Source organism: Nothobranchius furzeri, chromosome 16, assembly GCF_043380555.1.
Source record: "Nothobranchius furzeri strain GRZ-AD chromosome 16, NfurGRZ-RIMD1, whole genome shotgun sequence".
NCBI lineage: Eukaryota > Metazoa > Chordata > Actinopteri > Cyprinodontiformes > Nothobranchiidae > Nothobranchius > Nothobranchius furzeri.
Window position 1 is genome coordinate 41840109 of NC_091756.1, and position 25739 is coordinate 41865847.

The following is a 25739-nucleotide window of genomic DNA, read 5'->3' on the forward strand; positions in this document are numbered from 1 at the left end:
TTTGAATGAAAAGATCTGCTGCAGTGACTATTTTTTGACACATAACATCACGGTCCAGTTGCCCTTCAGGATTGTCTAAAATGTAATTTTTCCGAATAAAATGTGGATTTGTAGCTCTACTGTTAATGAAAGTGTAAAGGATATTATCAAAAGTAAGGTTTCATATTTTCATCATCAAATTTATCAAAACGTTGATCTCCGTAAACTTATTGAAATTCTTTATTGTTTGACTTTTCCTCATTCTTTTCTGAAATCAGCTCACCTGTCTTAGCCACGCCCATACCTGCACAGAAGTTGTTATGCTACCTGTTTATCGGGAGCGAGCTCGGGGGTCGCTCTATTCTAACGATGATTATGACCAGAACACACTTTCGGTTGTATGTTTTGTTTTGGACATGTATTTCTGGGATCGAAAACAACGGTAAGGCTTCTAGTGCGGTGCTGTTTGTCGGTATAGAATCCAGGAAACCCGCATTATCATCCCTTACGCCGACAGACATTGTTTAGGTTGAGTTTCTTTCTTTCTATCCGTCCGTCTGCTTATTAGCACTGTTTTGTTCGTGAGCTTCATACATTGAGTTAGATGTAAAGACACACAGCTAAATAAGATGCCCAATTCTTTATTTTACCGGATGAGTTCTTGCGTTACTTCACCGTGAATACCGGGTTACTCCGCGAGGAACCCCCAATATAATACATCTCCGTTTACTTTTTAGATTTCAATGGATTTGGATCAAGACCTTCTAAATACTCTATTGTAAGACCCCAGGTGGTTCACAGGTGGAGTAGGAGCATCAACAGCCAGATAAGCTCTCAAGAGGTAGATCAGTTCATTCATATTTATTTCAGATTTGTATTTCTAATATTTAAAGAGTTTGTTGTATCTTTTGTGTACTTTTAGAAGTATGGAGATATCGTATTGTACAAACTCATCATAAACAACGCTGAACACATCCTTCATCTTGAGAGAAACAGGTAAATGGGACCATGGACCTAGTTTTGACTTTAGAAGGGGGAGGGGGGGGGTATAAAGCTACAACCTAGAGGATCTTTTATGCAATGTCAGGAATGCAGAACTGTGAGGCACACAGGTGGCAGTAAAACAAAAAACTAATGCTTTCAAATCAACTTTGTTTTTCACCCTTTGTCATTTTCATTCCTATTCATTGTCACCATTTCACAGACCTGGGATGGTTGTAACACGGGTCAGTTGTAACACCTGATATCTACAATCAGGAACCATTTACAAACCATGTGATTCACTCTGGCTGTGCTCAGTGCGGTTTTTATGCCTCATGGGGAAAGAAAAGAGTGACCTGCAGCACACACAACAAAATTCAGGAGCAGAAATGACATTTTGATGACAAAAAGTACATTTTTTGAACTTTGTAGTTTTTTGTTATAGCATTGTCTTCTTTGTAGTTAAATCCATTAAACTTAAATCGTGTTTATTGTGTGTTTATGGAGTAATATTCTATGCTAGTTGTTAGTGCTAATGTTTTATCTGTTAGCTGTAATGTAAGCTAGTTGATGACTACAGGGTTCTGGGTTATTTGAATTTCAGCATGCCCACAAATTGGAAAAGGAAGACTGACCAATGGGTGCCTCTCTGCATTCTCGAGAAAGCATCCAATGATGTGAAAAGTCAGGGAAAGTCTATCAGAACAGTGGCAAAAAAGTTTGGTATTTGCACAAATAATAAGACAAAAACACCCAACCAAACCAACAAATACATATGAGCTCTAAGAAAGCGTCCAGAAAGAAAAATCAGAAAAAAAAAACATGAAACTAGAGGACACGTATTCCTCAGATGCTGATGAGAACATATGAATTGTGTGCATGGAAAATTTCAGTGACTTCAAACCAAAAGAAGCTTGGGTTAAGTGTATGACATGTCATCTGTGGGCCCATGAAGCCTGCACTCCAGGGGTCACCACTGTGACACCGATAGTGAATTAGAACTTGAAAATCAAATATTCAGTTGTTGAAGCTGGTGCACAATAGCACATTTAACTCAGTTTTATTGTTTTGTTAAAATGTTAGTAGATCTACATGTGAGCTCAGCAGACATGAACTCCAGGTGAGCCAAATGCCTGATGATCGATGCTGTACCTTGCAGTTGTCAGATATTTCAGTTCAGTTCGTTTGGTGAATCTTGCACATTCTGTTAAATATTAGAACAATGTTCAAGTGCCACACATGCTTCACTGTTCCTCTCTCTGTCTCACACACACACACACACACACTATGGGCTGCATAACTTCATTTTTTTAAAGTCAACCATCAAGTAATGAAAACTGAGTCGACTTCGACTAGTCGTTGATGACATCATACACCCGAAGCGGCTAAAACTGACGATGAGTGGTGACCAAGCCTTTTTTTAGAAGCATGGGGGGGGGGGGTTTGACAATTAAAACTGCGCCCACATTTTCTAAGTTAACACACATCTCTTTTAATAATGGTAGTTTCTGCATTTTGCTTCAGCCCTCTCCCCCCTCCCCCTGCACGGCGGCCGCAAACTCACTGATGCGTCTGCAGCCTCTCGGAGTTCCTGTTGCTCTAAACATTAAAATAATTATTTCATTTTCTGTTCCTCACTTCTGATTACCTTCAATGGTGTCTGTTTGTTGCAACCACCAGGTACAAAAACTAACTTGTTTTTATTTGACTATTTTTCTGTCCTGCCTGTTTATCATCTTCCTGCATCTCCTCTCAATCCTAAAGAAAAACTGCTACCTGGGTTCATATATATTCACCTTATGAGTTACCTTTGAACTGCAGTTCTAAAAGATCTACCGACTGCAAAAACAGCGGAGTGTGCGCTGGCCGCACCGGTGAGGTGCATCAGCGGAGGACAAAACAGGTGATGCGCTCCGCTCCCCTGCAGCGAAACGCATCAGGCACAAATAAAAGACAGAAAACATAAAAGGAAAAGAGCCGACATGAACAATCACGTGTTAAATTAGTTTTTGAGGTGGCAATACCTGATTTGATAATGTTACTGTGGCCGTGCTCAGGACGCAGATGTCTGGGGCGTGTCAACAATCAGAGCTTTGCATGCGCAAGCTGGTTAAGGTTAGGATGGGGGTGAGGGGAAGGTTAAATTGCAAGAGAGTAAGGTCACAATTCGGTCAAATGTCCGTTTTACCGTGGACGCTCTGGCACAGAGCGTCGCCTCCCAACACGCAGGAGCTCGTCACCTGCTGTCTTTTCCGAGGACTGCATCTTGTCTGTCATTATCACGTGACAGCGACTAGTCTATGAAAGTCATAAAAAGTCACTACAGAGCAGTGAAGTCGACTTGTCGACTAGTTGATGCAACCCCTAACACACACACACACACACACACACACACAGTTAAAAGGCACTTAAGTGAAGAATAAAATATGCTTTGACTGTCAAGCTATTGTGAGAATCATTTTTTTATATTGTTACTTCTCACCCGTATGTAACAACTGACCCAGACTATGGGGTGAGTTGTAACATTTTACTCCTTGTGTTTCAGACAAAGCCACAGGATTTCTGTATGTTCTGCAGAAACAACATCTACACCATTTAGTAACTGACTCATGTAGCTAGTTTGTTTCACATTTTGAAATTTCAAACTTAAAGGAGTTCCAAGCTACAGATAGAAATGTCAAAACTGTTACAACCATCCCCGGTCTCCCCTATCTGATCAATAGAGCTCATTTACATCATATTCTAGCTGATGTCTTGGTCCTAGTGCTCAACTAGTGCCTATTATTTAGCATAATATTGTTTTTGGACAGTAAAAAGTGCAGGGGACAAAAATTGACTTTGGAAAAAAGTGGGGAGGACCCCCCCCCCCCCCCCCCCCCCAATGAATGGGACAGTTGTCATGCTGACAATAGTATTGATGAGTAACATATCATCATTTGCTCTTTTTCCCAGAGATTTTATTCACCCCAACTTTGTCCAGTATTCAAGTGGTGCCAGTGGTAACTACACTGTATTGTATCCAAAACAGGATGTAAGTCTATTTTAGTTAGTTTTGGTCAATAAGGGTGGTTGAAATAAACTCTTCAACTTCATTCTGCTTTTTTCCTCAGGTGCATTGCTATTACCATGGGAAGGTAGATGGGTATGCAGACTCTGTGGTTGCTCTCAGCACGTGCTCAGGCCTCAGGTTTAAACTTTTATTTTTCTTAGATGTGTTGTTTTGTGTAGTGCAGTTTGTAGGGTAGATTCATTTTGAGTTCCTGATTCATTCTCTGTGATCTAGAAAATTAATTAGAAGAGCCTTATGTGTCATTTTGCTTACATTTCTCATTATTGTATTAAAAATACATACGGTTTGGAGATATGCAAAAATGTGTAAAAGGGTGAACAAGCCACATTTCTTTAAATATATTGAATAAAACAATGTAGTTCTATTTATGCAAAGTAGTCTTCAAAGGTTGTACCTTAAAGAGACACTATGCAAGTTTTTCAAAATTTTATTTCATTTTCTTCAGCCAGTATGTGCTGAAATAACCCTTTACTGGGTAATGAAAAGCCACCCAGCCCATCGCCCCTGGGGCAACAGCAGTACAGGAGTTAAGTACTCGTTTTGTAATCAGAAGGTAGCAGGTTTGAGCCTCGCTCTGTCCGTTGCTGTCGTTGTGTCCATGGGCAACACCCTTAACCCACCTTGCCTACTGGTGGAGTTTGGAGGGACCAGTGAGACCTGCCTCTGTCAGTGTGCCCCAGGGTAGCTGGGGCTACAATGTAGCTGATCACCGTTAGAGTGTGTGTGTGTGTGTGTGTGTGTGTGTGTGTGTGTGTGTGTGTGTGTGTGTGTGTGTGTGTGTGTGTGTGTGTGTGTGTGTGTGTGTGTGTGTGTGTGTGTGTGTGTGTGTGTTTGTGTGAGAGAGAGAGAGAGTGAATGAATGAATGGATGGCTGTGTTGTAAAGCATCTTGGGGGGTTCCAGGACTCTAGAAGGCACTGTATCAAATACAGGCCATTTACCTTTTTATTTTTATTTTTATTACCTGTGGCCAGAATATTCTACTTGCAGCTTCAGAGTTGCTGATCCGGTCTGTTGGACTGACATACCTGGTGCTGCAGTTTGCTTCCAGCATGTTTAGATCAGAAACACAGCTGATGTGTTTAATTTAGTGATGGATCACTCCTGTGGACACTACTGGGGAGACATTTAATCTGTTAGATTAAGGTGTTTAAAAGAGGAATGCACAGCCAAAATCCCGTTCAAGTATCTTTGATAATAATTTACTCCGTCACATCTGGCTTTAAAATTTCTTCTACAAAACAACCTTTCGCCTTGTGATTACATTTCTCTTTTCCTGAACGTTTCCCCTGCCCTCAGAAGGATGTCTCATCTGTTTTTAAGTTTTCCATTTAAAAGGTGTTAACAATTATCATTTTATTCATATTAGTTTCCTGAATAGCCTCTGTTCAGAAAATTACACTTTTGTCCAACAAGACTGAATGAACAAAGAGCTCAGTAACAGAATTTAAAATGGACAAAGAAAATCTTGTGAGCTCATCACCTTTTAATGCTGTCCTGCTGATTAGCACCATTTTTCTATTTGCTCCCTATCATCCAGTTTCCTTTTTTTTTAATACATATTCTTTGTCTGTGGGACAAAGTTGCATACAATGACAAGACATTGAGTATTTGTCACGTGCAGTAAAATATGAGGAAACTCAAAGCTGAAGTCTGTTACTCTGCACTTTTATGATAAATATTTATGATCTAGTGCCATGGTTGAACACATGGCTTTTTGTACAGTTGTTTTACTCTTTCTAAACTGAGCTCCTCTTTTTGCCTTTATAGTTTAAAGTTGCTTAAACATCTTCTGAAAATACTTTGGTTGTGGGTCCACTTTGACAAAAGGTAGACGTTTAAGCTAACGGCAAGGACAAAATAAATACACTTAAAGCCCTTTAGATCTTAAATTAATGCTGGGACCACTTTAACTAATTAGAACTGAGTCTAGCAAGTTGTAAAGAAATTAGTGTTATAAGACTTTAGCACAGTGTTGCATTTTAATAAACATCATGAAAAACAATGTGTTTAAAGCTGCTAATGGCTAAGTTAAATACATTTTCACAGGCCTCCTATGAAACAAGAATAACCCACTGATATCACTCCTTTGCAGGGGTGTGCTCATCCTTGGAAACCAGACATTTGGACTTGAACCTGCAGCTGACTCGACCACTAATGAGCATCTGCTGTACCTCCTGAAGGACTCTCAGTCTGAGCCCGTTACTTGCGGAGTTGTTGATGAAGAGACGTCAACACTAACACATGAACCTTTTGAACCTCACAAATCATTGGCTTCCCTTTTGAGGGTTAGTGTTACATGTATATAAAAATTTCTTTTAAATGTAAAATGGCTTCAATTCTTACTGACACATTTTCAGTTGTTTTTGGGTTGTTTTTTTTAACTCCATTGTTCCAACAGAGAAAACGCAACTTACCTCAAACCAGTTATGTGGAGCTGGCACTGGTTGTTGACAATCTTAGAGTAAGTATTTGTTGTGTATGTAAAAATTCACTGATTGAACTTCATAATCATCTTTACATCACCTATTATTTTTCCTTTAAAGGTGTGGTTCACTGAAATACCATTTTGTAATGATTATCCCTGGTTATAATGGGTCACTCTGAGTTTTTCATGCAGGCTGAACATGAAAATGGTCTCTTTCACCTGTCTCCTTCATTCATTTCTGATTGAAAATAGACTGTGAAACTATGATTTGAAAATCCTCACAGATCTACGTCATTCTCGGGGTGGTTATATGAGCACTATCTGACATCTCAGTTGATCCGGGTCGATCTTATTGTAATAAGCTGAGAGTCTTTATCCTAGTTTACATGCACATTAGATAACCGTCCTCTAAAATAAAGTTTGTTCCACTCTGGTGCAGTAGGTGGCGACATGCCATTTTTCATGTCAGCATTCTTCCGTTTAGCTTATAGGGAGCCTAAGTCACTTCCGCATCATGGGTCCCAGAAGAACGAAAAAAAGAATGAAAGTCAACGGGGCTAAAAACACTATTTTCTAATTCCGCTTGTTTTGTGCCATGGATTTCACATATGATGTCCGTGAATGTTAAAGACACATTTTGATACCAAGAACTCGCTTATTTTCAAATGGATGGGAAACGATATTTTAGGTTTTGTGTGAAAATAAGTCCAGGACTACAAATGCGCTTCATGAAAGTGACGTCATCGAATCAGACATGGAGAAAACTGAGGGAAGAGGGCTGTAAGTTCAGCAAACTTCCCACAGGAGGAAAGAACCACCATAAATCTGGTCATTTGGTAAGTAGCAGCTACTTTGGGGAGAGGAGATTATGTAGAGACGTCACATATGCGACATACTGATTTCTAGTTTGTAGTCATGCTAATCACAACCTTTTACAAGCTAATAAATCTCAAAGAACGTGACTGGCGTGGTCGAAACACCCATTATTATTTTTCATTTAAAAGCAGTACAACAATATGTGTGATCCATGGCCTAAGGCTAAGCGGGTTATAAAAGAGCGTTTTTAGCCTTGTTGACTTGCATTCATTTTTTGTTTGTTCCGGGGACCCATGATGCTGAAGTGACAGAGGTGTGGACTCGAGTCACATGACTTGGACTCGAGTCAGATATGACATTATTTTAATGACTTCTGACTTGACTTGATAAAATGTATAAAGACCAACGACTTGACTCAGACTTGAACGCCAATGACTTGCATCTGTTGACTTGATGATGACTTGGGCATATTTGATATTTTAGCACAAAAGTGGCACAACATGGACAAAAATCATAAATCATTCTTGATTTTGGGTTACATCTACTGCTAAGTGCGGCAGCACTGGGTTTATAATCAGTTTCAGTTGCACTTTCTGCTTGTTTGAGCAAATTTTATGAAGCTTTAAGAAGCTTTATTTCTGGAATGTATTTGTTATCACTGTCATTAAATTGAAGTTGGACAGATGACTTGAATATGACTCGAGAATTCAAAGTTAAGGACTTGCACTTGACTTGGACTAACACATCATTGACTTTGGACTGGACTTGGATGTCTTTGACTTGGACTTGACTCGAGACTTGACTGGAAAGACTTGTGACTTACTTGTGACTTGCAAAGCAGTGACTTGGTCACACCTCTGCAAGTGACTTAGGCTCCCTATAGCCACACAAGCAGTAAACAGAGGCTGGCGGGAGTGAAGCAGACGCAGTTGAAACAGGATATGCACAGGGTTGCCAACTGTTACGCATTGAGCGAGTGTTTTAGTTTTTCCCTGATTTTTACTCTATTCCAATTCCAAAGCATATAATGTATCACTGTAATAAGCTGGTAAAAACGTGTAGTACATTTTATTATTAACCACATACCTGGACAATTGCTGATTGTTATGCCCAGCTTTCCTGTTTGCTTGAATTCCTGTTTTAGCACTCGCAGCACTTTGGGTTTGTCAGTGCCCTTTAAAATAAAAGTGTCAGCTGCCTCTGTTAGGACAAACCTGTAAAACTGGTTTTGGTCTTATTAATACATCAGGCTTAAATGGCTTCAAAATGATTTTCCTTCCAGCAAATAATACAACTCTGTCTTTGTTGTTCATTACATTAGATTATCCTACATGAAGTGTCAAAGTGAGGAAACGGTGAAGGTGCAATCTGAGATGTTTTTCTGGGGCATTTTTTGCTTGAAATGCTCTTCACATACCACATAAAAATAGAATAAATGTTTTGTCACAAAAATGAATAATTTCAAACATCTCTGAAATGTAAAATCTTGGATCAAACTCATCCAGTCATTGAGATTGTTCCCTTCTTAATGATTGGGTCATAGTGTGTGGATTTTGTTTTACAGTATAATTATAAGAAAAGAAATGAGACTGCAGTACGAGACGAGATGGTGGCACTGGCCAATCTAATGGATGGAGTAAGATCATTCTCTAAAATGAGAAATTCTTTATTTTTCAATAAATTCTTCTACTTAATTTGGTTTCCATTAAACACTTTAAGTTAAAACAATGTCTAAATCAGATTCAGCTAAATTTTTTTTCTTCCTGTTATAGTACTACAAGCAGTTGAATATTCGTGTAGTGCTGGTGGGACTGGAGATTTTTAAGGACGGTAATCCTTTTGGTGTGGATGGCGGTGCCGGAGATGTTCTGGGGAACTTTGTTCAGTGGAGGAAGACGGTTCTGTTGCCAAGAATCAAAAATGACGCAGCTCACCTTATTGTGTAAGTCATGTTTTCTGTTGGCCGATTTGATCATTTAATTTTTGTATGTTCTGAAAATGCAAAGCCTCAGTTCTGGTTTATCTTTTGTTCAACCAGTGGTCGGACCAGTTCATACCTGGGTGGTGTGTTAGGGATGGCCTTTGTGGGCACAGTCTGCTCTGTATCCAGTTCTGGAGGGATTAATGTAGTAAGTTCTCTTTTGTTTTCACCTTAAAATCCAAATGAAACCATGGTGCATGGTGAGAGCATGAGCTTTCATAAGAAAACTGATCCCACATGCATTATTCACTGGGTGGTTCCATTCACCCACGCTGCTCGTTGCAACCTGTTCTGAATGACATCCCAGTCTAGCTGGCTCAACTGGATCACGGTCTGGTTAACGCTCAATTACTACGCTTTTATTCTTTTTGCATTCCATAAATCCTTTTGGCTCTTTTAGGTCTTTAGAAACAACTATTCAAAGAATAGTAAAGTGACCTAAAAATCAGATTGTGACAGATGAATACCATCTCAAACAAACCAAAACAGATGTGGTTGCTGTTAAATTATATTTTCAACAATCGGACAAAATAAAGTAGCAGAGTTTTAAAATGTTAATAGCAGGACTTAGTTTTATTCAGGCTGATGCATATTTGTTTGGGCTCAGTGCTCTTAATATCCTTTAAAGGCAGACGTGGCAGTTTTGCTTGCTTTTAGCACCTACTAGTCTCCTGTTAGGGATTTTATCAATCACCTAATACCTGCAGTCGGAGAGAAAAGAGAGACAATGAAACACACGTTTACCGAATTGCAATTGGGGCAGATCTGCTCACAATGTGAGATTCAGAAGCTGCAAGGAGATGCCGCTCTGAGTTTATTTATACAAGAACAAAGAGATAAGACTGTGTGTGTGTGTGTGTGTGTGTGTGTGTGTGTGTGTGTGTGTGTGTGTGTGTGTGTGTGTGTGTGTGTGTGTGTGTGTGTGTGTGTGTGTGTGTGTGTGTGTGTGTGTGTGTGTGTGTGTGTGTGTGAAGTTACAAGAATGTGTGGGTGTGTCTGAATGAATGAGAATGCTTTCAGGCATAGAGTAATACATTCAGTTAATAGGATTAATGATCAAGAAATAATAAACATAACATTTCTATACCATCTCCGTTTAGTAGAACCAAAAGTGAAACTTCTTTACTGTGCGTTCATCTTTTCAAGACCTTAATCTAGCTGCTGAAATGTCTCCTCAGCCTTTATTAGTGTCTACAGGAGCGATTCAAAACTAAATCTAACTAATCAGCTGTGTTCATGAGCTAAAACATGCAGGAAACAAGCTGGAAGCAGACTGCAGAGCCAGGTATGTCAGCTCAGTTTTTGTCAGTAAGTTTTAAAGGGTTGTTTAAACCAATACTGGCTCAAGAAAATTATTTAAAAATATGAAAAAGTTGCATAGTATGACTTTAAATCAGGTTGACATTTGGAGTTTGATCGTATCAGCAATAATTTAACTTGTTTCTTTCTAAAATGGTTTCTTACAACTTCTTGCATGAACCTATTGCAGCCCAGCTTCTCACCTCACATTTGACTCTAGCTTCAGGGTTAACTCAATCAACACACAATCCACTCTCCACTGTTGTTGAAAGATGTTTGCTTTTAACAAATGTGACAATTTGCATTGTGCCCAACACATTTCTGACTTGATCTTGTCTTTACAAAGGCAGTGTTTAGCATAAGTTTTTCATTTGAGTAAATGTAAATTGAGCAGTCTAACCTGCACTGTTTCTTTTATTCTCTAAAACGCTTCGTACAACTCTTCTAAACAAGGCTTGTTTAAATTGTCAGTTACAGATTTTACTATTAACAAAATGGCTAACAAAATGTGTGCATTTCTCTGTGTAGTGGACCAACTGAACATGTCTACTCTTCCTGCTACTCATCTTATTCTCTGAAAAAGGACACGGCCATATTTTTTTTTCACACATTGCTCCTGTATGTTGTTACATAAATAATGTTGCAGTATAAAATGTCATTTTGCTGATCAAATGTTGGATTCATGTAATGGAGAGTTAAGATAAGGACCACATGAAAACATATTTTTAATGATTTCTGATTATAATGGGTCACTGAGTTTTTCATGCAGGCTGAACATGAAAATAGTCTCCTACACCTATCTCCTGCATTAGCTTCTGATCGATATTAGATGGTGAAACGCTAGGATGTTAAAATCCTGACAGATTTACGTCACACTGTCACTTAACATTTATGTACTCACCCATCTTGACTCGCGACAAGGAAGGCTGTTGTAGTTCTGATGTCCAAGAATCAACAGACAAAATCCCGACTAGTAAAAGCTAACTGTTAGCATTAGCAAATTCACCACACAGCAGAACTCCTCCAGGCTTGTGTTATTTGTGGAGATGAAACATTCTTGTTGCAAGTCAGTGGTAGTCACGTTGCTATTATCCGATCTAAGGAGTGATGTCCACATATCAGGAAATACGGCTCCAAATACTGTTGTGTTCAGCTCAACTCCAAGGCATTCATTCCTACTAAAGACTACTGAAAATGTATAAAACATACAAGGTGCCTCATCAAAATCGTTTGCTAATTGTTTGCCATAACTGTGTGATCTCACAATGAACATTCACACTTAGACTACTGCTTTTCTTTTACAGTACAGTGCAGACAACTTGAATTTTTTCTCCACTGTGGTGGCCCACGAGTTAGGCCATAACCTGGGCATGAATCATGATGACAACCGCTGTACCTGTAGTGGAAAAAGCTGCATCATGTCAGCAGCAGCCAGGTAAAAAAAAAAATTAATTTAGAACCAGTTGTATTAAAGACTGCAGTAAATGCTTATTGACCTGCAAATATAAAAAAAAGACAGGGTTGCAGATAATAGTTAAATATTGATGTGCTAGTGGCTGAAAGCCTTCTTCAGCAAATACATTGAGAGCTATCTGATCCAACCATCTCAGGGTGAATATGTGTGATGGACACATGCATACGAATAGGAATATGATCATAGAGGTGCACCAAACATTGTCTGGTGATTAGAATTGGCCTACAGTATAATCAGCATGACCAATTAATAATCAACCTTTTCCAAAGTGAAAGAAATCTTCTTTTTCCAGTTTGTGAATGCACCTTTACCATGCAGCAAAAGTAGCTAAAATATAATTCATCCATTCACACCCTGGTGGGGATGAGCTACACTGTAGCCACAGCTGCCCCTGGGGCACACTGACAGAAGCATATTGATTGGTCTGGACTATACGGGTCCTTCTAAAAAAATTAGCATATTGTGATAAAGTTAATTATTTTCTGTAATGTACTGATAAACATTAGACTTTCATATATATTAGATTCATTACACACAACTGAAGTAGTTCAAGCCTTTTATTGTTTCTAATATTGATGATTTTGGCATACAGCTCATGAAAACCCAAAATTCCTATCTCAAAAATTAGCATATCATGAAAAGATTCTCTTAACGAGCTATTAACCTAATCATCTGAATCAACTAATTAACTCTAAACACCTGCAAAAGATTCCTGAGGCTTTTAAAAACTCTCAGCCTGGTTCATTACTCAAAACTGCAATCATGGGTAAGACTGCCGACCTGACTGCTGTCCAGAAGGTCATCATTGATACCCTCAAGCAAGAGGGTAAGACACTGAAAGAAATTTGTGCACGAATAGGCTGTTCCCAGAGTGCTGTATCAAGGCACCTCAGTGGGAAGGAAAAAGTGTGGCAGAAAACGCTGCACAACGAGAGGAGGTGACCGGACCCTGAGGAAGATTGTGGAGAAGGACCTTGGGGGACCTGCGGAAGCAGTGGACTGAGTCTGGCGTAGAAACATCCAGAGCCACCGTGTATAGGCGAGCGCAGGAAATGGGCTACAGGTGCCACATTCCCCAGGTAAAGCCACTTTGAACCAGAAACAAAGGCAGAAGTGCCGTACCTGGGCTACAGAGAAGCAACCCTGGACTGTTGCTCAGTGGTCCAGAGTACTTTTTTCCGATGAAAGCAAATTTTGCATGTCATTCAGAAATCAAGGTGCCAGAGTCTGGAGGAAGACTGGGCAGAGGGAAAAGCCAAAATGCCTGAAGTCCAGTGTCAAGTACCCACAGTCAGTGATGGTCTGGGGTGCCATGTCAGCTGCTGGTGTTGATCCACTGTGTTTTATCAAGGGCAGGGTCAATGCAGCTAGCTATCAGGAGATTTTGGAGCACTTCATGCTTCCATCTGCTGAAAAGCTTTATGGAGATGAAGATTTCATTTTTCTGCATGACCTGGCACCTGCTCACAGTGCCAAAACCAGTGGTAAATGGTTTACTGACCATGGTATTACTGTGCTCAATTGGCCTGCCGACTCTCCTGACCTGAACCCCATAGAGAATCTGTGGGATATTGTGAAGAGAAAGTTGAGAGACACAAGACCCAACACTCTGGATGAGCTTAAGGCCGCTATCGAAGCATCCTGGGCCTCCATAACACCTCAGCAGTGCCACAGGCTGATTGCCTCCATGCCACGCCGCATTGAAGCAGTCATTTCTTCAAAAGGATTCCCGACCAAGTATTGAGTGCATAACTGAACATAATTATTTGGAGGTTGACTTTTTTTGTATTAAAAACACTTTTCTTTTATTGGTCGTATGAAATATGCAAATTTTTTTAGATAGGAATTTTGGGTTTTCATGAGCTGTATGCCACAATCATCAATATTAGAAACAATAAAAGGCTTGAACTACTTCAGTTGTGTGTAATGAATCTAATATATATGAAAGTCTAATGTTTATCAGTACATTACAGAAAATAATTATCACAATATGCTAATTTTTTAGAAGGACCTGTATAGTAGTTAAATTGGTTTTGGCAATTAAAATCAATCTACTATTTTCTACAGATTAGTATTTTGTAAAGCTAACTTCTTAATTATCTGTAATCCATATCTTGACAGTGGTTACACCACATTTAGCGAGTGCAGCTCACAAGACTTTGAGTCACTGATTTTCCGTGGAAGTGGGGTGTGTCTGAGAAATCCGCCTAACCCTGCAGAAGTGATCGGTACCGCCGAGTGTGGCAACGGCCGGCTGGACAATGGAGAAGAGTGTGACTGTGGCCCACCAGAGGTAGAGTTGTAGAAAACAAAATATCTTTGTAATTCATCTTGTTTGTTTTTTCCCCTCTTCTACCTGTTTCTTCTTTTATAAGTGACCTCAGTTTTATTTTATAAAGGAATGCAAGAACGAATGCTGTAATGCTGCTACCTGCAAACTGGCATGGGGATCCCGTTGTGCTCAAGGAGCCTGCTGTGACAAGTGCCAGGTCTACAAAACATTTGAGTTTCCTTTAAACTTGATCAATCTTGCGCTGAGAGGGATGGACATATGTACTTTGGTTTTGAACTGTTGCCATTAATGTAGATGAAAGTGGCTGGAACACCATGCAGAAGCTCTGTCAACGCCTGTGATCTTCCTGAGTACTGTAATGGCACGAGTGAATATTGTCCCAGTAATGTCTACCTCATGGATGGACTTCCCTGTGAAAACAATGCAGCATACTGCTACGAAGGTCGCTGCCAGACGTATGACTACCAATGTAGAGAGCTGTTTGGATCAGGTACGTTCAGCTTTTAAGAACTAAAATCCTTTCTGACGTTCTAAACTTTTCCACTTTGTGAAATATTCCTTTTTAGTACTTTTGTTTACAAAATCTTTTCTGGATTACTCTAATATGCAACCGTTAAAAGCCATCTGTCACTTTAGAAAAACTTGTTCATAATAGAGAACATCTTTTTGTTCAACAGATTCTGCAACTAAGGCAGCAGATATTTGCTTTCAGTATGAAAATACAAAAGGAAACGTTTTTGGAAATTGTGGAATCACCAGCATTGGACAATACATCCCATGTAAAGTAGCGTAAGTGCTTTGCGTTTTAATAGTTTATTTACATTTATCTAATATACAATTAAAGTCTATAAAACATGTACGATTCCAACCTCTCTGGAAAACTCATTTGTAATAGCCTCCTTTTCAGCTGTATTTGATGTGTATTTGTGAAAAAAATGTTTTATCATTTTTGCTTCATTCATTTAATTTGTAATATTAAAAATTGACTTTGTTTCAGAAACTCCATGTGTGGAAAGGTTCAGTGCACTAATGTCGATTTGAACAACCATCTTCCTAACGCCCAAATCAGTACCGAGACAATTCAAGGATACCGCTGCATTAATGCAGACTTCAATCTCGGCACAGATGTGCTCGATCCAGCCTACGTCAACCCTGGAAGTCCTTGTGCTGCAGGAAAGGTGAGCCTATAGGTCAGGGCTCCTCAATTATAATGGTCCGAGGGCCACTCGCAAAAAAGACCCAGAAGCAAGAGGGCAGGGGGGTGGGTGGTGCTGCTGTTTGGATCGCTGGCTGTAATGCACATCACACACAAGCTTGTGTCATGTCTGTCTTCTATTTCTCTTCCCTTTTAACTTCTCCGTGTCCCTGAATATAAGAGCTGCCGTCACTGACCCCGCTCCCTCCCCAAGACCGCACCTCCCGACATCACAACACTCGGTCTGACTGAGCACTTCGAGGAGAAATAATAATGAAAATATGAAAATATTAACACGTGTTTGGAGGAGCGTCCTCCGATCCTCTCGTGTGAGCAGACAATCTCTCTCTCTCGCTCTCGCTCTCTCTCGGTTCAGGATCGGTCTCAGGTTAAACTCAAGCGCTCAGCCCTGCAGTACCACATAAAGGCAGCCCAAAGTTTCCTACCCAGTAAATGTGGAGAACACCGCTCTGACAGATTTGAATGCTATGCTGGTGCTGCCGTTATAACAACAAAACCACATTCCACTATAATTGATTATGGCTACTCCTCTATGATGCAGAATCTTTTACGGCCGCATCTCGATGCATTATTTGATTATTTTCCTCAGCTCTATCCTACACCTCCCGGTCGGTCGTCGGGGGTGGGGGTGGGGGGTGCACGCAGGGTTTGGGGGCCACAAAGAGAGGGCTCGCGGGCCGCCAATTGAGGACCACTACTATAGGTAATAAAAAGTGTGAAAATGAATAGGTGACCTTTTTGTCTTTTCTAGACTTGTCTGGACTTTCAGTGTGTGGACGCTTCATCTCTTCTGCCCAACTTGACTTGTGACGCCCAAAGCACCTGCAATGGACGAGGAGTAAACAAGTCTATTTTTGTTTCTTTATCAATTTATCCACCAGATAAAGATAAAGATCATTCTGACCATTTCTTTTGCATTGTTATTTACAGGTATGCAATAATTTGGGACACTGCCACTGCATTGACAATTGGGCACCACCCTACTGTGATAGGTCAGGATGGGGTGGGAGTGTTGACAGCGGTCCTGCTCAAATAGGTAGTTTGAACAACTTCTGTCTTTTTCCTCTTTGGAATACAGTAAGCAAAAGTCACAGCCATGTTTGCTAAACAGTGGCATGATAATACGTTAAAGGGAGATTTCAACCATTTAACCATATAAATAATCACTGTCTAACTCATTGAGCTTTTTGGCTCACTGGGCTTATAAGCTAACTCCACATGTTCAACAAAACAAATGTTTATAAAAAGGTTTTGCATGAAAAGTGATGAAAATTTGAGTACCGATGCTAAATAACTGTAGGCAGTCCAACAGGAATACTAGTTTTTGTTTTAGGCCCGCTAATTTTGTTGTATCTGTTATTTTGGGGTCTGATTTTCAGGAAACATGGGTGTCATTTTCACTGCTTAGCAGGTGATACCCAGGTGTACATCCCCTTTGAGAGGCTACCATCAGTCACTGAATTCTCAATGAGAATGTCTTTGTGAGGTTGGACAATGGATGTTCTCTAACTTCCTTCATTTTAATGAAAAGAAGATGGAGGATGTTGTGTTTAGGCCTAGTGCTTTGTCTGGGAACTGTGTGGTTAACCTTAGGTCCGCTTGCCCCTTTTGTGAAACCTAATGTCACATCCCTGGTGTTGTGTTGATTTTATCAACTGACAGCCGTTGCTAATTAAAGAACTTATTATCAAAACAAAATTTTGAGACAGTAACTCACACTTTTATGACAGTAAGACATGATTACTGTAATTTGTTTTACTTTGGTGTTCCCTATGTCTCAACTCTCTCGTCTTCAGTTGATGCAGAGTGCGGCTGCACAACCACTCACTGGGATGAGAATGATATTTCTCCAGTTTTGGATTCACTGCACTGGTTGCCTGTACATTTTAGAATCCAATTTTAAGGTACTTTTATGGGCGTTTAAGTCTCTACACGGTCTTGCGATTATCTAAGATGGTGGCGCACAGTCATGCTGCGGCTTCTCAAGCTCCCGGAACTAAGCCTTACTTTTTAACAAATCTGAGGCCATTGCTGGCGCTGATTCTGTGATGGATCTGCGTGTGAAGTACAGCTCGGTCGAACTCATCGATTTCGGAAAAAGCTCGACCATCACAATATCCCACAACTTACCGCGGCTTTCCACGGGAGCCGTCAGCAGCACGTTACTGCAGCAGCACGTCATAGCTGCTGATAGGAACCGCTGTGGTCAACAGAACCTTTTCCACCGGAGCCGTCGGCAGCCGTCAGCAGCGCGAGTCGGCCGCGTCTCAGGAGCAGCATGTCGCGGCCTTTACGCGCCGGTTCTATTTTCTACGCGCGACGCCTCTGAAACGGGTCAAGTCCGACATTTTTGGGGAAGGAAAGACAGGAAATCTGACGCGGAAATGGAGAGAAGCTACCGAGATTTTCAGAATAAAGAACGCACTGCCTTCCGGTTGCTTTACTTTTAAAAAAGGTTACTAACTGTGCGTTCCCGTGAGAAGTTATCACCTAGCTAGTGGTCTCCTTTGTTTTTCAGGTCCGTATTGGCGATTATAAAACGGACAGAACATAAAACACAAACCATGTTGTAATTTTCTCCTGCTTGTTTTTGTGTTTACTGACGAAGTCACTCGTGTGACTTCGTGCTCGGTCGGTGACAGCTGCTCCCCTGCTGCTTCGCGTCTCGTGGGAAGGGCCAAGCAGCAGCTTACGCGAGCAAGACGTGCTGCTGCAGTAACGTGCTGCTGACGGCTCCGGTGGAAACCCGGGGTTATAGTCAATGCTTGGAAGACTGCAGCTTCTGAGAACCGCAGAGTGGCTTAGCAGAGCGCGAGGAGCAGCAGGCAAAAGGAAACAATGTGCCAAGAAACAGAAGAGGGGAAAACGGGCAGGTGCGCAGGCCCAATTAATGGCTAAGAAGCCACCGATTCCTACCTTGTTCCTGGCAAATGTCCGTTCCCTGGACAATAAGATGGATCTGTTACGTCTGAGACTGAGTGTTTACACAGAGATGAAGCGCTGTGCTGTTCTTTGTCTCACGGAAACCTGGCTAAATAACAACATGCCAGATTCAGCCTTTCAGATCGATGGCTTCCAGCCATTTCCAAGCGGACCGCGACTACAGGTTGGGGAAAACAAGAAGAGGTGGACTGTGTGCTCACGTGAATGGAGGTTGGAATAAAAAACGGTGTGCTGGTGAAAAGCTACTGCTCCGAGGCAATAGAACTAATGACGGTAAAATGCCGACCGCACTATTTGCCAAGAGAATTTACAGCAGTGTTGGTCACCACTGTTTACATCCCACTGGGTGCTAACGCTAGTGCTAATGCTAGGATAGTGCAACAGGAGCTATATGACACCATTAGCTCGCTGCAGTCAAACCATCCTGAGGCGTTTTATGTGGTTGCAGGAGACTTTAATCACATGAAACTGACGGACATTCTGCCAAGTTTTTACCAGCATGTCACCATTTCTACTTGAGGAGACAACACGCTGGACTGTGTATACACTAACATCCGTGGCGCATACAGAGCTCTTCCTCGCCCCCAACTTGGCCTTTCTGACCACGTCTTCCTCCTGCTGGTGCCAACATGTTGCCCTCTGCTGAGAAGTATTGGGCCAACAAAGGACTGTCATTGTGTGGCCCACTGATGCAGCATCTGTGCTCCAGGACTGCTTCCAGTGCACAGATTGGCAGGTCTTCAGACAAGCAGCAACAAAAGAGGGAGAGGTTGACCTAGAGGAATACACCTCCTCGGTCCTTGGATTCATCTCCAAATGTACTGAGGATGTCACCATTACCAAGACAACAACATGCTACCCTAAACAGAAACCCTGGCTGAATGCTGAGGTGAGAGGTCTGCTGAAAGCCAGGGATGCATTATTCAGGGCAAGTTAGACATCAGCACTGAGAGTGGAAAGGAAAGAACTGGCGGTAGGCATAGCAAGAGCTAAAGCCACATACGCTCAGAAAATCCAGGGGCATTTCTCCTCCAATGACACCCGGAGCATGTGGAAGGGAATAAAGTGCATCACAGACTATAATACCAAAGATGCACAATGCCCAAATGACCCATCTCTGCCTAATACACTCAATAGGTTCTACGCCCGCTTTGAGGACCCTGACACCCCCCTCACTCTATCAGTCTCACTCCATTACCTGGTGATACGCCCCTTAGTGTGTCTACAGGTAACATAATTAAAACCCTCAAAGGAATTAACCCTTGCAAAGCTGCTGGCCCTGGGCGAGTACTGAGGGACTGTGCACACCAGCTGTCTGAGGTGCCGGCAGACATTTTTAACACCTCACTGTCTCTTGCATCCGTCCCCACCTGCCTAAAGACTGCCACTATTGTTCTGGTCCCAAAGTGCTTCACAGTGAAATGTCTCAATGACTACAGACCCATAGCTCTTACCCCTGTTGTCATGAAGTGCTTTGAGAGGTTGGTTATGGCTCACATCAAAGACTCCATCGACGTCACTGCGGACTCTAACCAGTACACTTACAAGAAAAACTGGTCCACTGATGATGCCATCTCATCAGTGGTCCACACAGCTCTCAGTCACTTAGAGAGCAGGAACTCATACGTCCGTCTGCTTTTCTTGGATTTTTCCTCTGCCTTCAACACCATCATCCCACGGACTCTGGTACTGAAACTCTCCACTCTTGGACTGAGCCCCATAATGGGGAACTGGGTGCTGGACTTTTTGACTGACAGACCCCAGACTGTCAGGATCCACAACACCATCTCCTCTTCCATCACCCTTAGCACAGGCACACCCCAAGGCTGTGTGCTGAGCTCCCTCCTGTTCACTCTGCTGACATATGACTGCTCGGCGAGACATCCCAGCTGCCATATCGTGAAGTTAGCAGATGACACAACAGTAGTAGAACGCATCACTAACAACGATGAGTCAGAGTACAGAGAGGAGGTGGAACATCTGGTGCAGTGGTGCAGAGAAAATAATCTCTGAGAGCACCTTTAGAGTGAACTAATTTCACTTGCACACACACATTTATCATATTTAGTTATCTATGGAATACTGTACATGCCAAGCACTGTACTTGTTTTTATCCTTAGTGCTTTTTGCTCTTTTTCTATGGCTTTATACTGGGTCCTGAGTTCAAATTTCGTATCACAAGCATGTAAATGTGAACTGGTATGACAATAAAAGTTTCTTAATCTTAATCTTAAAAAAATGTCAGTTCAGTGGTGACAGGACTTTTAGTAGCGGCCCATAGGCTTTAGGAACACACTTTCTCTAGAGATTAGGTTTGTATATTGACACATATGGTGTCAAAATGTCAGTTTCTTGTTTTCATCAAATAAAAATTTTTTTACTGACCTGAGTGCTTCAGCCCTCCTGCTTTGTATTTTGACTGTAGAGCTTGTGAGTGGATGACACACAGAGTGCTTTATTCTGCTATGCAAAAGTTTAGGCTTGGTTTGGCTGTCTTCAAGTCCGAATATAAATGTAATGCTTCTTGGTTATGTGACCTTCTCTGCTTTAGACTACTCCCTCAGGAACGGCCTGTTGATCTTCTTCCTATTGGTGGTTCCTCTTCTTGTTCTTCTCATTCTGGTTCTCCTCTACATGTTTAAAAGAGATTCCTTGAATGTCTGCCTACAAAGAGCGCATAAGTATAAAAATAACTAATTTCTAAAAATAGTTATAGTTGTTGTATATCTTTATAAAAATGTGTTTTTTTCCCATTTCATCAGATCACGCAATGCAGGAAATGGAAATGCAAATGCACAATCCAACGGTAACCGTCAAACCAATGCCACAGTCCAGCCTCCTCCTCAAGTTCCACCTGAGAGGGTAAATATACATCAGGAATCTGATTAGCCTTTACTTACAAATAGTTTCTTTTCTTTGATGTTTATTTGGTTATCTGTTTTTGTCTGCAGCCTACAAATCCACCATCTACCTCAGTCCCAGCCAATGGGTATGAAGTCTTTTTTTTCTTTCTCGGTTCTTAATTTTAAGATGTGCTTTAAAGACCAAGTTCACTAAGAAACCATGTTTCTATTTATTATATATATGATCATCACTCTGAGGCTCACATGTAGACTAAACGTTAAAATAGTCTTCTACCTCTATTTCCTGCTTTAGTTGCCAATAGAGCTCCGGACCCCACGTGACTCTCAGTTAGTAGACGCCATATTGGCAGGTAAAAGAAGCTAAACAAACATGGATCGTAAACATGAACGTGAACGGGATCGGCTTGGATTTTACTTCGTCTGAGTTTACTTCACACTTTAAAACCGAAGAAATCGTTTTATATAGTCAGAAATTAAATAGACTAAACATCTCCGACCCTTACCGTGCCCCTGGGATACTTATTAAAAATGCCAGAAGCTGTCAGAGCGGACTTCTTACCGGACCTGGTCGGGGAACCCATTGGGATTTCCCCGGAGGAGCTGGCTCAGGCGGCTGGGGAGAGGGAAGTCTGGGCCTCTTGACGCTACTGCCCCCGCAACCCGACTCCGGATAAGCGGGTGAAAATGGATGGATGGATGGACAAATAACAGATTTACACATATGTAGTTTAAATAGAGTGCTGTGCTGCTTGAATGTATAAACTGAACGCCAAGAGAAATCTCTAGTCTGATTTTTTTCCGTGAATAAAATAAATGTCAGGCAGGAGCGTCTCAGGATCTGTCTGAGATCTGTCTCGGTGAGACAGATAATAGCAATCCAAAGTGCTTTTTATGTGCGATCTGACAATTGATCAACCATTGCTTAAAAATTAAATACAGCTTAGCCGGTTAATTGCTGTGATCATAAAACACGGAAACGGCAGCACGCAGAAATCACGAGGCAATGTTTTACGTAATGTTTACTTGTTACTATGAGTAATAAGACAGAAAAAGCCACGCCAAAATAAGTTTAGGAAGCCCACTAAGAATCGTAATAAAAGCATTTAAAATAAATACCATACACAGTTGAGGAAACGTTGGTTTAAGTACCTGATATGAAGTGGTCGCTGCATAAGCGAAAACCTTTACTCTCGGGATCCCACAGCTTCATTTTAGCCCGGTCACTAGCGCGTTTTATTACAATGATCCAACGTTTGCGGCGCTCCGGATCTTGGGGAATCCTTTAGATGGCTCATTCCTTATGTCGTCCGTGTCTGTTCTGAATCCTGGGGCACAACAGGAATCTACCATATTTCCTGTCTGATTGAGTTTTCTGACAATAACAAATAGTCCAGCTGCAGGGTTCTACCTGCCAATATGGCACCGTTTCGATTTGAATTGTTGCATGCCGGGAGAAGTGACGTCAACTCCCGGAGCTCTATAGAAAATAGATGGGAAAACTCTTGGGTTAGAAAAAAACCTGACGATTGCACCCCACTTTGAAAATTAGCATTTATGGACCCATCTTGGCTAATGATGGGGAAGGCTATTATTGATTTAGTGTCCAGAAGAGAGCAGAGGGTGTCTCTGCTAGTAGAAGCTACCGTTAGCATTAGCAACTCACAACACGGCAGAACTCCTTCAGGCTTTTGTTATTTGTGGAGATAAAACAAATGTTGCAGACCAAACGGAGTCAGTGGTAGAGTCGAGTTGCTGTTAGCCAATCAGAGGAGAGATGTCCAACTATCATGTTTATTTTTATTGCACATTTAAATGCAGCAGTGTTGCCCAAAGTGCTGAACATAGACATATAAAAACATAAAAACATATAAGCAGTTAAGTAAAAGCAATAAAATACAAAAAACAATACATAAAATATCAGACATAAGAAATAATAAAAAACTGGACTACCAAGTCATCAAGGAATAGTAAAAGCTGTTTAGTAAAAGTAAGTTTTCAGTAGCTTTTTAAAAATGGCAGCCTAATGGAGATAGGCAACATATTCCACAGAGTCGGTGCTGTCACAGAGAAAGACCTAAAACCTCTTTTCTGTAGCCTTGCCCTAGGTACGCTCAACGTATACTGGTCAGCTGACCGCAGTCCACGAGATGGAACATATGGTATGAGGAGTTCAGATAAATAGCCAGGAGCAAGTCCATTCAAACATTTGTAAGCTAAAACCAAAATGTTAAACTGCACACATAACTTAACGGGGATCCAGTGCAAAGAGACAAGAACTGGAATGATATGATCAAACCTACATGTGCCAGTCAGGAGACGAGCTGCAGCATTCTGAACTAGCTGCAGCCTAGCAATACATCCATGACTAATACCCAAGACAAGACTATTGCAGCAGTCTAAACGAGATGTTTTAAATGCATGGATAAGCTTCTCGAAGTGATTCCTAGTCAAAGTGAATTAACCTTTAACCAAATATCAAGACATCAGACTCTAAATACTGCTGTGTTCTGCTCCTTTCTGCTCTGACTCCCTTTTAGTTCCTGAAACCGGAGTGTGAGAGCTTCTTTCCCACAAAGATCACCTCACAAGACATTCATTATCATAGAGACCACTGCAATTGTATTGAAAAAATTAGTGAATGTGGTTTTTAAAGCTTTTCATGTGTAAGCAAACCTGTATATATTTCAAACTAAATTTAAATTCTCATCAGTTTCAGGTATGGAGAACTGGACTATTGGAATTTAGAAAAAGAAAATCCTCTGGCTTGTCCACCTCCTGTTCAGGGCCCGGGAATGCCAAAACCATTCCCTACAACACAGCAACCAGTTTGATGTTCTGTCAGTGTGTCTGTCTGTCTGTGTGTGTGTCTGTCTGTGTGTCTGTGTGTCTGTGTGTCTGTCTGTCTGTCTGTGTGTCTGTGTGTGTGTGTGTCTGTGTGTGTGTGTGTCTGTGTGTGTGTGTGTGTGTGTGTGTGTGTGTGTGTGTGTGTGTGTGTGTGTGTGTGTGTGTGTGTGTGTGTGTGTGTGTGTGTGTGTGTGTGTGTGTGTGTGTGTGTGTGTGCGCGCGTGCGTGTGTGTGTGTGTGTGTGTGTGTGTGTGTGCGCGCGTGCGTGTGTGTGTGTGTGTGTGTGTGTGTGTGTGTGTGTGTGTGTGTGTGTGTGTGTGTGTGTGTGTGTGTGTGCGCGTGTCCGTGTGTTGTAGAAGAGGTTTCTAAAACAATGTGACTTTTGAGCACCTTGATGCAGGCTGTAGTATTGTATGGGTGGACCACTACAATGAGTATTTGGGTTTTATTTGTTCCTTGTTGATCACTTTAAAAAACATGTAAAACTGATCTGGAGTTTTTAAAGATAATGTTTTACATTTTATGTCCTTTTTCCGAGATATTTTAGATTGTTGGTTACTCTGATTATTGATTGTGTATTATTGTCTAAATAATTGTAATAAAATATAGTTTATGGGTTAAATTGTTTTAATGTACTTGTTTCTCATAAACCACATTAATTTCACACGTGGTCATAAAGACAAGAACCAGTAAAGTGCATGAGTGTCTGTACCTGTTTCTGCATGTTTAAATAATGACCTGTGTCCCTGCCTGCGTTTATTCCTTTTTTAATGCTTTGTATCGACACATAAAATAAGTGCTTTCTTCCACTAAAAATAAAGAATATTCACTTACTCTCATTCTCCTGAGCAGATCATTGGGCCATTTGAAGTTTTATTGGGATCTTCCAAATGATAATATTTTGAACTGAACTAAAAAACATATTCTCTTGTGGAAGAATTAAAAGTTTGAAACTAAATAATATTGTCTTCAGTCAGAAGCTTAGAACATAAACCCCAAAGTCCATTTAAAATATAAAATGTCTTGTTCACTGAGAAACATATAAAACTTTTTTTTAGCAATGTGATCAGTCACTGAGTTGCATATTCAAGCTGAAAACGAAAATGTTCTTCAACTCGCCTGTCACAGAAAAGAAATATCAGTTCAGTTTATTATTATTTATAAGTTAAAAACAGGATGGAAGGCAGATCTTTGTGCTATCAGGCTCCTCTCTTGTGGAGCCAACTCCCAGCTTCAGTCCATGAGGCAGACACCTTGTCTACCTTAAGACTAGGCTTAAAACTTTTATTTGATAGGGCCTATGGTTAAATTCTGATGTTAGCCCAGATTTGCACAAGTCCCTTGCCCTATACCCCCAACATGCCTCTGTCTAAAAGCTGGGTTATCCTGAGTTATCTCTGTAGTTATGCTACTATAGGCTTAAGCCTAATTTATACTTCTCCGTCTGCATCGGGACAGAGATATGCAACGCCATTATCCGTCCTTGCAAAAACATAAAGAGAGCCGAGGGTATCTAGCGGCAGACATGGCAGTTTTGGGTGTATTTTGCAGA

At 41.1% G+C, this 25739-nt stretch overlaps 1 protein-coding gene across 1 annotated transcript; it reads left to right on the forward strand.

Moving 5' to 3' along the window:
- adam9b (ADAM metallopeptidase domain 9b) lies at positions 1-25026 on the forward strand. The gene is made up of 22 exons (XM_015962994.3): positions 1-421; positions 717-820; positions 902-975; positions 3913-3991; positions 4071-4147; positions 6125-6317; positions 6431-6493; positions 8838-8909; positions 9046-9215; positions 9312-9402; positions 11858-11988; positions 14149-14320; positions 14427-14516; positions 14615-14810; positions 14998-15109; positions 15318-15498; positions 16288-16374; positions 16467-16572; positions 21031-21160; positions 21242-21341; positions 21431-21468; positions 24054-25026. Exons 1-22 carry the CDS (start codon positions 349-351, stop codon positions 24172-24174), a joined length of 2460 nt encoding a protein of 819 aa, XP_015818480.3. The 5' UTR covers positions 1-348; the 3' UTR covers positions 24175-25026.
- Positions 25027-25739: the final 713 nt, after the last annotated feature.